Source organism: Alligator sinensis, unplaced genomic scaffold, assembly GCF_000455745.1.
Source record: "Alligator sinensis unplaced genomic scaffold, ASM45574v1 scaffold372_1, whole genome shotgun sequence".
In the NCBI taxonomy this organism is placed as follows: Eukaryota; Metazoa; Chordata; order Crocodylia; family Alligatoridae; genus Alligator; species Alligator sinensis.
In genome coordinates, this window is record NW_005842387.1 from 1,411,462 (window position 1) to 1,429,224 (window position 17,763).

Genomic DNA, 17,763 nt, shown 5'->3' on the forward strand with positions numbered 1-17,763 from the left:
GGAAATGCAGATGGAGCAGTAAATTACTGGACCAGCCTGTTAAGGCAGGACTGAACTGAGAAAAGCATTAGAAGGTTAAACATGAAAAGCCTGTGTTTGAGGTGGACAAGATGGGGAAGACAGTGAAGGGAGACTCTGTGGTCAGAATGGTAAAACAAGATGATCTTGACAACAGGGTTTCAAACAGACTTAAGGGAAGCTAGTTCATCACAGTCATAATGGAAGAGGTAGTCAGGACATAAAACAACAAAACCTGGACTGAAGATCTGACAGTGTGATCAAAGGGGAAAAGCTAAATATTAGAGAGGCGGTGTAGGAAGAATTGCCAATATTTAAACCAGGAGTGGCCAACCTGCTTCATATGTGCCACAAGTGGCATAGGCAGCTGCTGTATTTGGCATATGGCAGACCGGGGATGGGACAAGGAACAGAGAGGCAGGCTGGTCAGAGCTGTGGATTTAGGAGAGGATGGGTTTCACAGTGGTAGTTAAGGAGAAGGCAGGTCTTAACGTGTGGTATACCTACCAAAAAGGTTGGCCACCAAGGACTTAGAAAATACTGGAGCATGAATATGAGCTTCAACAGATGGGGTTGAGTTGGAGATTACATACCAATAGTGAAAGTCATGTTTAAGACCACCTACAGATAAAGGGAGAGGGAGAAGAAGAGGGGGCCAGGCCTGATGCTTTGCATGATACTCACAGAAAGTAGGAAAATATGAAGATAGTTCACAGAATCACACCTTTAAAAATTATCAAAGAAGTAGGAGGAGGATCATGGGAGACCAGAAGAGTAAGGGCAGTGGAAGTGATAAAATTTGAAAAGTTGATGTCATTGGGCAAAAGAGGAAAGCTGAAACAATAGGCAGAAAATTCTGATATCAATGGCACAGGGAAGAGTAAAGCATACTAGGGACCTAAGGGAAAGGTGTGGGAAATCACAGATCTTTTAGATTTTTTTTTTAGAACAGAGAACACTATCTACTAGGGGTGTGCAAAGCAGGCCATATTCAATTTGGATTTGGATTTGGCCTGATTGATTCGGGGGACAGTGATTCAATTCGCTGATTTGGATCACTGTCATGATTCGATTCGGCTGAATATGAAGATTCAATTCTGATTCAGAGAATGAGCGATTTGGCCATAGACACAGCTTTATGTTTTTTCTACATACCTCGAGGTACCAGGCGCAGCTTGTGAATGGCGGGACGCTGGGTAGCATAAGAGCTGCTGCGTATGCTGGGGAGGATGGAGGGTCCCACGGGAGTGTGGGGGGGCCCCCCGCAAAGCGGACTGGAAGTACTTCCGGTCCACTTCCTGGTCTGCCGCCAAGTGCTATGGGGACACCCCCACGCTCCCCCGGCTCAGCAATCGGCCACAGGGGGAGCCCTGGGTGCCCCCCTAGACCCAGGAGGCACCAGTCACTGAGCCGGGGGGCGGGGGTCCCTCACACGCTCCCCAACAGACCCGGAAGTGGATCAGAAGTGCTTTTGGTCCACTTCCAGGTCTGCCACTGAGCACGCTGGGGACCCCCCTCCACTCCCATGTGACACTCCATCTGCCCCAGCGTCTTAAGAGTTCACGAGCCGTCTGGTACCTTAAGGTATGTAGAAAAAACATAAAGCTGTTTCTATGTCTGAATCATCGAATCTCTCCAAATCGAATCAGAGGCTTCCAATTCGATTAGGAGAGATTAATGGGTTTCCTGATTTGATTCGGATTTGGAGATTTGGCCACCGAATTGGGCCAAACCTCCTCTGAACTGAATCAGAGACTGAAGCTTCGCACAGAACTACTATCCACTGTAGATACTTATAAACCCTCCCCCCACACTGACCATCTTACATTCCTTTTAATGTATTTATCCTAAGAACTGCCTTGTGAAGTTGCAAAGGGCTATTCCTCTTATTTTATACAGGGAGAACTGATGCATGGAGAGCCTAATGGGCTTGCCAAGATCATAAAAGGAAATCTATAGCAGAACCCAGTTTTCCTGCTCCCTAAGATAATTTCTAGCCACTGAACCATCCTTCCTTTCTGGACCTTGTCCCTTCTAAAATCCTGCTTCAAAAATAAAAGGGGAATAAAGGGGGCAGAGCAATTCAATGGGGCTAGTATTTTTAAGCCACTGTACTTCATATGTTGTAAAACTATGATTACCCCCCAAAAGAGCTTTGCTCCCTTTTACATTTCAGCAAAACAAAAGGTCAGCCTATTGAAATATTGGCCAGGCCTGACTTTCTTCCATTAATAACAAGCAGAGACACATTTTTTAAAGTAATAGTTAAATAAATGGCTACATGTCTGCAATGATTTCAACTTAAAATGTCAACTGAATTTGAGATGCCATGTGCATTTAATCAATGTCTCTGCATTATAATATAAATATTACTTTGGTTTGACTGCTTTGTCTGGCATAAATCATCATTCAGTGAGAAGAGTACAGCTCACTTTCTCTAGAGATGGCTCTTCATGGCAATATCTATTAAACTGGCACCTGCCAGCACAAAGTAGTTAAGGAAACTTTTAATATTAGCATTTTATACCCTCTTCTACATAACTCTTAACTCTCTTCTCTTAACTGATGTTTTCACTTAGTAAAAACTACTGAAGCACAAGAATCAGCACACACACAAAAAATCTTTCTTTTTTTAAGGTAGGATTAATGTTAAGTATTTGTATCATACATACTAGATTTACTATTTAAAATGTACCAAGTCAGACTTAGCTTTTGGGTGCTTGCCTTTGGCTCCATAAGGTTCCTTATACATAATTTATGTTTTAAGATAATGTACAAATAGAGCAGCAAGTTTTAATTCTTGCTGATAAAAGTTATTAAGAACAAGAACAGCAAAAGTGGACTGAACAAACAATTAATACAATGCTAGCATGAATCTGAGGAGGGGACAATACCAGGAAGTCATCTTACAATTTTTATGAGGAGACTCATAAAACTCATTTTTATTCTGACAGTGCAGCCTGTGAAAAACTTGTATTCAGGAAAGCACTGCCTGTTAGAGCTATGTTTTAAACAGCTTTTTGCTTTAGCAGTACTACACTTGACAGAGATGAAAATTAAGTTGATACATATATATCTAAATAGATATTTCATAAGTTTTGAACATGCAAATTGCCCTTACAGGCAATATCATAAGTAGGGCTGGGAGTTCAGGGTACAAGCTCCAGGTGCTGACTATAAGGTAGCAGCAGACTGGGAGGTGGAGGGGGGGAGCATGGGCTCACACGTAGCACAATCGCCTCCCTAAGCCCTCCCCTCCACTCCCACCTCTGCCCAGGGCACCAAAATACACTTCTGTTTAAAGGTCTAGATTTCCATTTCATTGATTTAATTTAACTTATATCATGATATTTTATATGGAAAGGTACATATAGTTAATAGAAAGTGTCCCTCACTTCTTGTAAAACAAACCTTTGTAATCTTTAGTCCTTTAAAAGGAGTCAGACTGAACTTTGTTTTCCGATCCCGTAAACAAATATCAATCTTGTTCTCCAAGCGCAGTAATGAGAGTAAGGGAGCTATTCTTCAATAAACTTGCATCAGTCTCATTAACATTAATGAGATTTATGTATGCATATTAAAATAAGAACAGGCATCTAATTAAACAAATAAGACTTTAAGTAGGCAGTCTTCACAATCACTTTTACTTTAAAAAAATCCTCTTGTCTCTGTTTGGGACAAACTATAAACAAAACTAAAGACTAATCAATACTGGATGGGATGAGGAGGAGCATATCATGCACGGTTCAGTTTCTTTTAAATACTTTCACAAACATGCTACCATTGCATTTTCAAACTAATTAGATGCGTCTATTCTCTCCTCCTTCCTTATATCCTAAAATCAACACTAGTTCTAGCTAACAACTGATATAAATGGTAATGTTTCGCAGGCTAAAGTAAATGACTGTATTTTCTCACATACTACATGCCCCCAAATAAGACACACGCATTGGTTTTTGGAAAGCAGAATGTAGGGAAGAAAAGATTTTTTTTTTCAGTCATGGCTGACTTTGAGACAAAATAAATCTTCCTGAAAGCTTATTATGTCCAGGTAGTGTAGTACCCCAGAAGACAGTCTGGCTGAGGCAGCAGGAACTTCCTGGTGTGGCAGGACATCAACAAGGTTAGGCCCCAGACCCTTGCAAAGGCAGAAGCAAGACTTACTTCTTTACTGGAAATAATGTTCATATACGTTTCTGTAAATAATAAAGGTTCCTTCCACATGATAGACCTCAGCAAGATACTACAGACCGCATGATGCAGCTTGCTCACTCTGACAGCCCAGAGTTTCTTCAGCAAAAAGCTGCTGTCTCATAAGAGGCTCTAAGAGGGTTAACACTGGACTCCAATCCTGCTTTTTGCTGTTCCAGGGAGAAGAACCAACCATTATGATAGCCATTTTAACACAGTGTCTGCTTGCTTCTTTGCTGCCTTACTACTATGTTAGCAAAGAAAAACCAGCTCCTTTCTTTAAGATACCCCCCAAATTTGGAGGGCTAACATTGAGGGGGGAAAGGTGTGTGTTCAAGAGTAAAAATGGTAAGGTTTACTGATATCTAAACAAGTTTCCAACAGTCATGGACATTGGCCACATCAACTACTGCTTCCTACCAAATGTATAAATGTATTTTGTCTCAGATTCCTCTGTTAGTTAAGCCAAAAATGACTCTAAAATGCCTGTAAATTCATCTGATAGTAATTTAATCTAGTCATCTCTTTTCTGTTTGTCCGTGTCTACATATTGATTTCTATCACTATACATACATATACAATCTTTCTCCATCCATCACATAGCTATTATTTGCCCTCTCTCTCTACATTATACTGCTAACTTTTTTCACCAATGCTTAACTTTGTTAAGCAGCACACACCAGAAAAAATATATAAACCATCACACCACTACACTTAATGGAAGTCAATATCTGTATATTATGCTATCTACTCTGCAACACCATTACAGGCTCAACACCGCTGGTCATAAAACGTATCATTCCAAGCACAAGCCTGTAATGGTAATAATGAAAAAAGGGTCATTTCTCTCTTCCAACTAGAATGAAAAATTAAAATCACTAAGGCACTTAGCTCAGAGGAAAATTGGCAAATTAAGGGGACAAAAAATAAAATATTCATGGCTCATATTGTGAAATGGAAAGTAAATAATTTAAGATGAATTGTTATGTGAGGAAAACTAGTGTTTCTAAGGGGGGGAAAAGTGAATGTAACATTTTCTCTTCTATTCCTTGTTCACTGAACCTAGAGGCTCATACACATACACACAGGACCCACTAACATGAATTGCAGTTACCACCGATGTGCAAACATCATCTTTGTCAGGGTTATGCATTTTTTCACCCACCTTAATCCAGTAACACTAACTGTGGAAAAAGAATCATGTTAAATTAAGAGAAGGCTTGTTATTTTCACAAAGCTTCTAAACCTAGTTTGAAAAAAAGACAGAGAGGCTTTTCCCAGGGTGCACTAGCTTGGCGATCCTTTCCCCTCTGAATCACCAGTTACACAGCTGGTCTTATACTGTATATAGAGAAACATCATGACTTCAGCCTGTTGGCCTCTGCCTATGGGGAACCAGCTATTAAAATTTCATGGGCATGGCTGCAGTCCATTAGCTAACTTACCTTTGTACACAAAGCTGAAAGGGCTACCTAGAAATTTTACAACCACTATCTGGAAAACGTAATAAGAAGGCCATGGCCACATTAGGTTTATTATACATGAGGCCTGTAACAACTGCTATGAGATCAGGCTTTGAGCAGAAGTGTACAACAGATGTCATAGTCCCTTGATGATTTAAAGGTTCAGTCTTTCTTTAACTTAAATTAAAAACCAAGTCAAAGTCTGCCTTGGTAGGAAACGTATATTATGACAAGATTTCAAGGCAGGACAATTAAATAACCATAGACTGCAAATTAAGTCTATCGTCTGGCAAACACAGGAAGAATTATTTTCTCAGATTAATGCCTTGGTTAAATCAGTCTAAATTTCCCAAAGCTAAGTGCTAATGCATTTTGCATTAGTGCTCAGTATCAGAAAATTCCAGCACCTTGTATCATGGGGTTAATTAACTCTTCAAAACAGCAAAAAGTAATTTATAAAGGCCTCAGATAGAACTGTACCACAATGGCATGACATACTGGCCTTATTTAAAAGCATACAGACTATCATTACAGAATACAGTTTATCATGCAAATATCAAATTCCTCATAGACACACAGGCTCATACAGAAATAGGGCTGGATTGGACCATAAAGATGAAGACAGGATGGTTTGCTTGAGGTTTGAGAACTTCCAAAATTCCCCAGGGCCTGACAAAATTAAAATGCTTAGCATAGGAAGAAAGGGCTAATTTGAGGATTTGATGGGGGTGTTGTTTAATCTTGCTGCTGTTATGGATCTGTAATTGAATGTGAATGTTTTGGCCTATTCGAAGAGTCTAAACTGTTCGTGGCTACACTGTTTTTTCCAAAGACTCTGCCATAAATTCAGTCACAGCTCTGTTAACAAAGTATTAATAAAATTGTTTTCCTGATCTATAAACTTAATTTGCTTTGCATTAAGATATCTTGTAGTGAGTCACTTAGTAAGTTATTGTTAATGCAACAGAATACGATAAAATACAAAATAACACTAGGTAATCCAATCCTAACTGCAAACATTTTCATTGAGTACATTACTGTTTTTTTTTGATAGTGCATATCTGGAACCAATGTTTGGGTAGGTCATAAATCACTATGCATAAAGAAGGGCTACATGTTACCATGAGGCACCATATCAAACATCATATGATAAACTTTCCAGAATCTAAACAATGTCAAACACTGTTATGGATTTTAGGGAACTGACAAATCAAGACTCTACTTTAGAGAATCTGAACATCTCAAACCTGGCCTGGCATGGACTAACTCATTTTGCACAAAAAAGGGGTTGAAACAAAATATGAAATCCTAGAGTTCCCCATAAAACATGTAAAACACAAAGCTTGAGTTTTAAACAGAGAATGCAACAATAAAAGCATTATTGCTTGATGGTCTCTCAGAGTCATATTCACCTAAATAAAACTTCAATCTGGGAAAAGCTTGACAGAAAAAGCAATCATTCTCTCTTAAAAAAATAAAATAAAATCACAACCCACAAGTAAATAGCAGCTGAGCAACAGATGAGTTAGTAAGTGAAATCTGTTAGCAACTGCTAACAGCTTTGATATTTTCTGTTGCTAAATTTTTTTTTTAAAAAGCATGCAGCAGTGATTACAATATGTTCAAAAATTTCACATGTAAAAGGCTAGAGAAACACAGTTACATTTTTTTTGTACTAAAGATAAATGTATGGGAGCTGGTTTTAATGGCTTGAACTATAACATTATTGAAAAGACAGAAACAAGCAAGTTTGGCATGGATCTTCAGCAAATCTGAGGAACCAACAATAGCTATATGACACAGTGAGTATAGCACATAAAAACCAGCCAGCAAAATGGAATATAACAATTTTAGGAAATACTGTGTGCCTTGAACAGTAGGCCTGTGCAAAATTTCGGCAGCTGTTTCATTTCAGAGATGTTTCGGGCCATTTTGGTGCCCGAAACGTCGAATCCGAATATAAACGGAAGGCTCTGAAACAGCTCCGAAATGAACTGGAAGGCTCCAAAACATTTTGGAAATGTTTCGGAAAATTTCAGTGTTTTGGAGCCGGGCTTGCAGGGAAACAAAAACTAAGAAGGGGGGGAAGTACTGCTCTGATATTGACATCTAGCTCCTGGTTTGATTCCCCAGCTCTCTGATCGCTTCCCCCAGCTCTTCCCGGGGGGTGCAGGCCCCCAATTAGTGCGCAGGGTTTCAGGAGGCTGCCGCTGCAGGCTGGGGCTAGCCGCAGCCACTTGGTGCAACCTGCGCTGAGCGCCGGGAAGACTTCAGTGCTGCTGCTGGCTCCAGCCTCCAGCAGCAGCCTGCTCAAACCCAGCACACAGATTGGGGGGCCTGCACCCCCTGGGAAGAGCTTGGGGAATGATCAGCGAGCTGGGGAATCAAACTGGGGGCTGGGGAATTGAACTGGGTGCTGGGGAATCCCTACCACATGACCTGGCTCCGCAGGGAGCAGAAATCCATGCTGCAGTTTCCTCCCCACCGCTGCTCACCCCATGCAGCCCCAGATCTCTGCTCCATGCAGAGCCAGGATGCATGGCAGAGACCAGCACTGCCCTGCCGTGAGTGGGTTTTTTTTGAGTTTTTTTTAAAAGGGCCAGGAGCTGGAGAGGGCAGGGCAGCCAGAGGGAGCTAGGAGAGCGGGTGGGGGTCAGGGGCCTCATGGCAGAGCCCCCAACATGTCGTGGGGCAGCTGGATTGCCCCCCCTGGCCTGGCAGCAGCCGGTGAATTCAAGCTTTTTTTTAAAGAGCTGGGAGCTGGGGCTGGGCAGGGCCGCCATGGGGGTGGGTGGGGCTAGGGGAGCGGGCAGGGGTCAGTGGGGCAGGGGATGGGCCTGGTGGGGGTCCCCCCATGGTCCTCTCCCCCCTCTTCCAGCCTCCCCTCCCCTGCCCCCTGCTTACCAGCATGGAGTCCAGGTCTAGCTTCCTACTGCAGAGAATGGGGACTGCCCAAATTGCTGAAGCTCTCAGAATCCTTTCTACATCAATTTGAAGAGCTTTGCATCAATTTGGACCTTTTAACTGGTCCCCTGATTTGATTCAGTTTCAGAGATTCAGCCACCAAATCGGGCCGAATCTTCTCCAAATTGAATCAGCACCCGAAGCTTCGCACAGCCCTACTAAATATCTCATCACTATCTCCTTCATTTCCTGCAATCTGACAATCTGGATGAAATAACTTGCATCCTGGGTATCAATGACCTTTTTCTGACCAGATATCAAGGTTATTTCTCCATTCTGATCCTCCTAGATATAGGACCTTAAACTTGGCTGAATACTTCCCACTGTTTAACACTCTCTTGGAAATCCAACAACTGCTTTCCTGGTCAGGTATGTCCACAAAGAATTATTTGGAGCTAGGTCAGTACCAGAAGCAATATAGCCATATTATCACGGAGCACTACTTCTCACCAATGAATTAGCTCAGGTGGAGTATCATGTTAAAGTGACTATACTTCTGACACCAAGGTACTTCACATTCAGAACAAGTTCTGACACATCCACATGACAATGAGCAGTGCTTTGCAGATATACTTGTACTCTTCCTACTTTTTCCAGGTGATCCTTCAGTTTCTCTTTTGCTGGTTCTTTCTCCCTCTATCAGTCTACCAAAGGGTTAGGTCTTCTGTCCTAGGCCTCTTCTTACTCTAACCTTTTATATAGGCAAGCTCATAACTAGAACTGCCATGTCTATTGTAGAGCCTCTCAGGTTTACTTCTTTACCCAACCTTTCCCTTTCTGTTCATTTTATATTTCAAATTATCTGCAATGGCAAGTCCTCCTGCCAGCTAAAATTCAATGCATCAAAACCAAAATAACCTTTCTTTCCAAATACTTCTTCCCACTTCTTATTCTATAACTATCATATACTGTCATCCCATTTCACTGTTGCAGAGCCTCACAACTTTTTGTCATCTTCAGCTTCTCTCTCTCACAGATATTCTACCAATAAATCATGCAACATCTATCTCTGCAAGACCATAAACATCTGCCTGCTTCTTTCCATCTCTCCTGCTAAAAATCTTAATCATATTAGAACTTCTAATCACTCTGCCCTGTCTGGCAACCCTGATCCTTACCTCCCCCATCTCCAATCAATTCAAACTTCTTGTTAACATCCCCCTTTGCACCTGATGTTTTGACAACAGTCAGGATCTTCTAAAATGGTTTTGGTATCTTTCCATTCTTAAATAAGATTAAAACTTCCTGTCCTTATTTTTCAAGGCTGTCCATATCTTTTTCTCCCCTACATTAGCTGTTTACCTTTGGCCCCCACTGGGCTCCTTTGAAAATCAATCCGAAATTACTTGAAGCACAAATCCACTGCAAGCCAAGGTGGGAAATCTCACTCTTATTTGTTCAAACATTCTTCTTGCTCAGATCCATGTCTGCTTTCATGCTTCCCTTGAAACACCATTTCTAACCCAATGTATTACTTCTCTTTATCCTCTTTCCACTCTTCTCAAAAAACAATTTTTGCAGGAGAAAACTTCTCTATCATATCCCTAATATTAAAAATAAGGGGAACTCACCCCCTCAAATCTCAATTACTCGTTAAGATCGTTGTGGCAGTGCACCTTTGGGTGCCTGCCACTTTAAGGGCTGGGAGCAGGCAGCTGGCAGGTGTTTGATTAGGGTGGCCATTTTAGTACCTAGCTCACATAGGCTGGGCCAGCAGTTTTGCTGCCAGCTGCCGAGAAAGAAACATCATCCGGCTGAGCTACTGCTTGAGGAACATCTTGGAGGTAAGGGCAGGAGCTGTGGGGATGGTAGGAGGCTCCTGGTCCTAGGCATGACCTGAAACTTCACCCTGCTGGGAAAAGGTGGGGTCTGGAGGGACTGTCTGTGGCAGGACATCCCCTAAGAAATACCAGACCAGTTACTCCCCCTGGTGAAAGACAGGTAGGGGTGCCTTAACCCCAGCCCCCACTATCTGGTGGGTAACTGTGCGAGTGTGGAGAGCAGTGTGGGCCAGACACACTAACAGAGAGGCACCTGAGCCCAGCAGGGGTGTGAGACTCTGGAGGCCCCAGAGCAGGTAGTGTTGTGGTGTGGGCCTGAATAGAGTAGGGTGTAATTTGGGACACCTGACTGGGATAGTGGGATGCAGAGTACAGCTTCAGAGGTGGCTTGAAGGACAGTACATGGGCCAACCCCAAGTGTGAGAGCGGAAAACTAGTTGCCCGGTGGGGGTCTAGGGGCAAAAGCAGCCCAGCGGCAGTACAAGGTGACACCATGTAGAGTAGGTGAACTCGTGGGATCCGAAGTTGCTGTGTGGTAGTGCTAGAGTGTGAGTAGTGAAGCCCGAAGGCCCAGAGGGGTCACTCATGGGGAGCGAGGGCAGTAGGGAGTGACCCAGTAACGAGCGGTATGATAGAGGCACCTGTGAGAGGGGTGCAGCGTGCAAGAGGCCCCTGTGACAGGTGGGGCAGCATGAGTAAGAATGTCTGGAAGAGGCCAACAAAGGACTGAGTTTGCCTCGGCCTCGGACCGGGGAGCAATACCAACATGGGTGCCATCTGCGAGGCATGGGCCACAGTGTAGGGGAGGTTCAGAGTCGTGGATTAGCACCCCTGGCATCGGGGTAGTGAATGGGCAGCCTCCCACTTAATATATCAGAGTAACATTCAAGTCGTGGCAGATGAGTCAGGGCAGTGGGCAGGCTAACTCAAGATCTAGACCTGGAGGACCCCCTGTCACAATCATCTACAAACCTTTTTAAGTGAGCATAAATTTATACTGTCCTCTCCTACACGTTTCCCATTTTCTGTTCCATCTTAACATTTTTGTCATTTCCAGTTTGTAATTAAATAACTTAGATAGTAAATAATTTGGAACAGGAATTCTATTTTTCCACTGTCCATTTCTGATGTTATAACAGGTGAATAATAATAAGAGCATTAGTAATAGATGTCTACAAGGAAGTTTCCTAATCAAAACAAACAACTAACCACATGAAAAGTTCAGATGAGAAATATGCCCCACATGTGAAATGTACACTCTGGAAAGAACTGAATTACTTTTCCTTGAAGTGCTGTTATATTTCAAAAAGTGAATCAGTAAAAATGGAATCCTGTATTTCCATGTTTATCAATTATTTCATATCATATTTTTCTAACTGCCAACTGCACAAACTTGATCCCGGATCTGACATAATGGTATGTGCTTTCTGGCTCATACATCACCATAGTAATAAGGATTTTGCATTTGGAACTCAGTCAACAGTTCTGTTGGTGGTGCATAAGCCAGAATAATTATGCTTTTGCCAGATTCATGTGCAATCCAGTTCCAATTCATACAGTTTTATTTGCTTTCAAGGGTTAAAAAGGAGCACAAGAGTGGCTCTGAGGCTAAAGATATACAAGGAGAAAAGATGTTGAAATTGAATTCTGATTATGCAGTGTTTTGTCTCTATCTACATTTTAAGTTTGATTTTTTTAAAGTGCATGAACTCAAATCTATATGTGAAATGTGCAGGTAAGTGCCCACCAGGTTAGTATGCATAATTAGTACAACTGGAATGCACAGCTGTGCATTTATGTACACACTGATACTTTCGATAGATGTGCAAATTAGGCATACAAGTGTGCCTTCACAGTTAATTCAAAATCTATCCAACAAAAATTCTAGTTTACTAGTTTCTGTTGACATTAAATGGAAGAAACCCAGCTAAATCCTTGCATAAACCACTTTGGAAACAAACTCTTTGTTTATATACATATGCCATCAAAAGAAAACAAAACTGCAGTTCACATATCCCTATTTCATTTATTCTGAAAAGCCCAACAGTCACATTTCTGAGGCTACAATAAATGTACTTTTCATTTAAACTATGCACTAGTGGTTTACATCTACATGAGGCTGACCTGCAGGATGCCCCAGACAACATCCGATAGCCCTCAAAAATTCAATTTTTCATAGTGTTTAAAGCCAGAAGGGACCATTGGATCATTTAGTTTGACCTCCTGTATATCACAGACCATTAAGTTTCACCCAAATATCCCATCTTAAACTCAAAGAGTGGAATTCTATTACCCTTTGTGATCTATGTGGCAGTTTTCCTGCCATATAAGCAGCCTTTTTGGCATTTACACACAGTTTACAATTTTATTACCCTCTATTACCCAGGCAGTGTGGATGCATACATGCATTAATGTTTATTGAGCATGCGCAGTAGGCTACATGCTGGCCGGGTGCCTACGTGGCTATGCATGCGCACCCAACGTACATGCATAAGTCACAGAATTGTAGCTGGATAAAAACCCATAGAAAACAGGTAGCCAGGGTGGGGAAAGAGAAAGACCTTCCCATTTTTAACCTCGATAACCGACTGGTTAGGGCACTTGACCAAGAAGTAGAAGACTCAGGTTCTAGCCTCACCTCTGCCTTGCCCAGAAGTGGTTTTAACCTGCATCTCTCTGACTTGTCATCCCAGTACTCTAACCAGCAGGACAGAGGTTAGGAATTATCCAAGCCCTTCTTCTGTAGCTGGCCAACTGGACAGCCAAGATGTGACACCAAAAAAACCCCCAAAGAAAACAAGCCAGAGGGTATGTGGCTCAGTGAGATGGCTGCTGGCTCAGCAGGGAGCAGACCCTGGGTTTTAGCTTGAACCTTTGCCCCAGGAATGCAAAAACATCCCTACTGTTGTCCATTCAACTTATCCATGCCACTTACAGTGGCTCAGTTGCTCCAGGCTTATCCTCATTTGCTGCTCTCAGGCTGGAGTAGGTGTAGTGGAACCAACTTGCAGTAGCCTGAAACATTTGTGCAGACATGAATAGAGGCGTGTGTTCAGTCCCATCTTTATCAGGACCCATTCCCCTAATGCTATATTTAAGCCCTCTGATGCCTATGAATGAAAGGGATGAATATGGAAAACATGCACATTATGAAAGAGCAAACTTACCCCTAAAAATTTAATGTAAATATATTATGATGCTTTCTTTTTACATGATTTAAAGAAAAAAAATTGAATGCAGCAAAACTGTTTTTGTGTATCAGATTGCTACCTACTTAACAGGATATTACCTACTGTCATGAGCATTGGTACATTTTTTTAAAAATGTGTTTTATATAAAAGACCTGTACCTCAACATGGCACTAAAACCCTTCTTCTTAGTTTTCTTCTCTGGATCTTCATTTTCTTCTTTCCTTTTCTTCTCTTTGACTTTACCTTTGCTCTTTTCCTTTTTCTTTTCTTTCTCTTTATTTTTTTTGTCTTTCTTTGCCTTGCCTTCTACATCTTCTAGGTCATTATTCCCTTGAGGGGCTGATTCAAAGTTCTGGGCTTCCTGGCCAGAGTGAGAGCTCTTATCAGACAAACCATCTGCAGAGAGAGAGAAAGAGAGAATCAATAAGAATGGTTAGGGGCCATTTCAGATCACAAAAATGCAAACATGTGAAATACAGAATCTGTGTAGAAAAGTGCTGCAATAATTCACAGTGCACGATCATTTAATTGAATAATTTAAAAAGCAGACTAAACATAACTAGTTAATTCAGTCAAGGCTGTATTGTAAATCAAGTACAGAATTATTATAGTTACTTGTTTTCTAGTTACTATTTCTGGTATGAAAAACCTTGACATGTGGTAAAACACTATTCTTTTTGAAATCTGCCTTGTTAATCCTCATCAGTTCAAGAAAAGCCCACATGCTGGGACACAAACAGTGAGAGCTTATTTCAACAAGAGGTTCTGAGGACTAATATAACCTAACTATATTACAAAATGAATAAAGTTCCTCCTTAGGATAAGGCCATTTTTAATGTCTGTAAGAGGAATATAAAGACAATTTTTCTCACTGGTTAGAGAGCTACTCTAGCTTTTATTTAGGAACTCCACAGTTCGTGCTATAAAGCAGAAGTCCTCAATCAGTAGGCTGTGACCCTGCGGCAATGCCATGAATAGGTGCCAGGGTGCTGTAAGTACTTTGCCCTTCCTATATTGCTGAACAGAGTTTCTGTTAAATTTTTGCTTAATGGAAGGAGTTTCCAAGATGGTGTCAATATGGAAAAGGGAGATGCAGTATTGAAAAGGATGAGAATCACTACTTTAAAAGCAAGCAGATGCCAATGGATATTATCAAGATGGATAATGAAGAAAAATAGTTACTCTGCAGGTAAAATTAAGTAAGTAAACTTTTCTGGATGAGGGGGCCTAATCCATCCATTGCCCCAGTGAAATCAATGAAAGAGTTGCCATTGACTTCAACAGACATTAGGCTGGGCCTGGACTGTACTCAATTTGACAAAGATTTAAGAAACAGTTGGTTGACTTCAGTGCTCTACTTGAACAGAGCCTCAACCTAAATTAAGAAAGGGATGTTTCTTAAACAAGTACGTATAACAGCATACCCTCTTCTACATCTTCAGGTCCATCATAAGATTTGTCAATGGCAGCTCTGAAACTCTCGTTACAACCTCGACCACGGACCATGTGAGGCCTGGGTCTGTGGAAAGGAAGCTCATTCTTCTTGACTTCAGCCACAGCAGTCTGCAAGCTTTCCAGTGAGCTGGACTTTTTTAAACCCAGAGTTGGACCAAAATCTTTGCCAGGAGATTCTGGAGAGCAAAGAGTAAAAAGTTTACATTTAAATTACACAGAGAAATAAAACTAGTACATATACATATTTAACTCTGCAATTCTTTTACTTTGCAGCTTTGAAATAACACACAAACAATTTATTTATAAAATAGTATCAAGGTAAACCTGCGTCAGTAGAAATTTCAGGGCATTTATGTAAGGAGTGAGTCATCACTTGTGGGATACATTCTCTCGTATCAAATTTTTCAAGTCTGCCCAAAATGGAATTTCAAGCTTGGGATGATATTAGTAATTTTAACAGTAATCACGCTAACCCTTGTCACTGCTGAAGGCCTCTGTTCTAAGAAAGCATATTATTACAGGCCACAAAACTACATTTATCCAAAATATAAATGTTTTGGCTTTTGGAATGGGTTGGTTTACAGAAAGCTAGATATTTTCAAAAGAAATTTCCCTGTAGGAAGGTATAACCAGTTCTCCTACCAGACCTTATCTCAGCTTTTCACTTTAATTTATATAAGCTAACCACTGCCATGCTATCAATATGCTCAGCAGGTTTTTCAGGAACAAAGCATAAATATATCCAGTAAAATACTGCTACACATAAATTGCCTTGCCCCATGGTGCTGCCACTTCCTTCATTCATGGGCATGAGAAAGCATTTTTGTACAAAAGGGAGAAAGCAAAAAGAATCTCCAAGTCCTCCACTTTCCTTCTCTGTGAATACATGCATTTCCCAGCTGGTAGAATATTTAGGGGAACCTAATATTAACAGGACACGTCTACACACTGCCTTACAGCGATATACCAATGTGCTATGTTGCCATACAGCATGCTATGGCAATGTAGCAATCACATAATCGGCAGCTACGTTGCCCCTTTTTAGCATGCTGCTATGGCAATGTAGCAGCAAAATCTAACCATGTGCCGTGTGCATGGTGCAGTATGGGTGATTACTGTGCCATGCTTTAGTACTTCCAAAAGGAAGTACTAAAGCACAGTGCTGTAGCAACATGTAGACATACCCACAGTGCCTCTGTATAATATTATACAATCATAGAAATTAAGGGCTGGACGGGACCTCAAAAGATCGAGCCCAACCCCCCTGCTCTGATACTGCTGAGATCAAATGAGCCCAGCAAGGTGTCTGTCCAGTCTCCACATGAGGACTTCCAAGGTTAGGAATTACACCACCTCCTTGTGAAGTCTAGCCTAGATTCTGGTTACCCTTACTGTAAAGAAGTTCTTCCTTACATCCAACCTGAAACCATCCTCTAACAGTTTATGGCCCTTGCTCCTTGTCCTCCCCTGGGGTGCCCTAGTGAACAGTTTTTCTCCCAGCTCCTGAAATTCACCCCTTACATACTTACAGATGGCCACCAAGTCCCCACTTAGTCTTCTCTTCCCCAGTCTGAAGAGTCCCAGATCCCTTAGTCTTTCCCCATAAGCTTTGTCCTCCAGGCCCTTAATCATTCTTGTGGCCCTTCCCTGGACCCTTTAAAAATTCTCCATGTCTTTTTTTGAAGTGCAGTGCCCAGAACAGGACACAGTACTCCAGCTGGGACCTCACCAGAGCTGAGTAGAGAGGAAGTATCACTTCCTTAGCCCTGCTCGCAACACGTCGGCTAATGCATTCCAGTATGCTATTAGCTCTGTTGAGTACAGCATTGCACTGGTGGCTCATATTCACCCCGTGATCAACCATAATCCCAAAGTCCCTTTCAGCCATCATGCTGGCCAGAACTTCTCCTCCTAACCTATATTTATGTCGCTGGTTACTTCTCCCCAGATGAAACACTGCATTTATCCTTACTGAACTGCATCTGGTTCTGCTCCATCCACCTTTCCAGCTTGTCCAGGTCCACACAGATCTGTATTCTATCCCCTAGCATGACTGCTTTTCCCCATAACTTAGTATCATCCGTAAACTTGGCCAGTGTGCTTTCCACATCCTTATCTAAATTGTTGATGAAGCTGCTGAACGGCCCAGGGCCAAGAACACCTCCCACCAAGATGATACAGACCTGTCCACTACAACTGTGCGAAATTTCGCTGACAGTTTCATTTTAACGCTGTTTTGACTCCTTGCGAGCTCAAAACAGCAAAATCAAAATGAAACAGAGAGCTTTGAAACAGCCTTGAAACGAAACGAGGCAAGTTGAAACATTTTGAAATTTCTGAAATGTTTCGAGTTTTGAAGCTCAAGCTGGGCTTGCTTGCAGGGAAACAGAAAGCTAAAGTAATGAGAGGGAGGGGGAAGGGGGGAAGGAGTGCTCTCATTATTGACTGTGTAGCTGGCCAGTGACAATCATCCTTCCCTGAGGTCTCTTCCAGTCCCAGTGCTCTGGGGGAGGGATGGAAATCTGCATAAAAGGCAGCATTGTTTGAACTGCCCTGCTTTCTGCCTTGGTGTCAGTTGAGTGAGGACACACCTTAACACACACATAGTGTCACCCACCCATGTCATAAGCTTGGCCTGTCAGCAGCTAGAGGTGCAGGGGCCCAAAACCCAGACTCCCCCTGGACCTACCTCCCTGACCG

The 17,763-nt window shown here is 42.0% G+C and overlaps 1 protein-coding gene across 1 annotated transcript in view; it reads right to left on the bottom strand.

The window, feature by feature from the left end:
* Window positions 1-15,257, bottom strand: part of PARD3B (par-3 family cell polarity regulator beta) — a 229,794-nt gene extending 214,537 nt beyond the window's left edge. Inside the window, exons 1-2 of the mRNA XM_025211033.1 lie at window positions 15,033-15,257; window positions 13,767-14,004 (exon numbers count right to left, since the gene is read on the bottom strand). Coding sequence (XP_025066818.1) covers window positions 13,767-14,004; window positions 15,033-15,114 — 320 coding nt within the window. The 5' untranslated portion in view covers window positions 15,115-15,257. The remainder of the gene's footprint in view (window positions 1-13,766; window positions 14,005-15,032) is intronic.
* Between the last annotated feature and the right edge of the window lie 2,506 nt (window positions 15,258-17,763).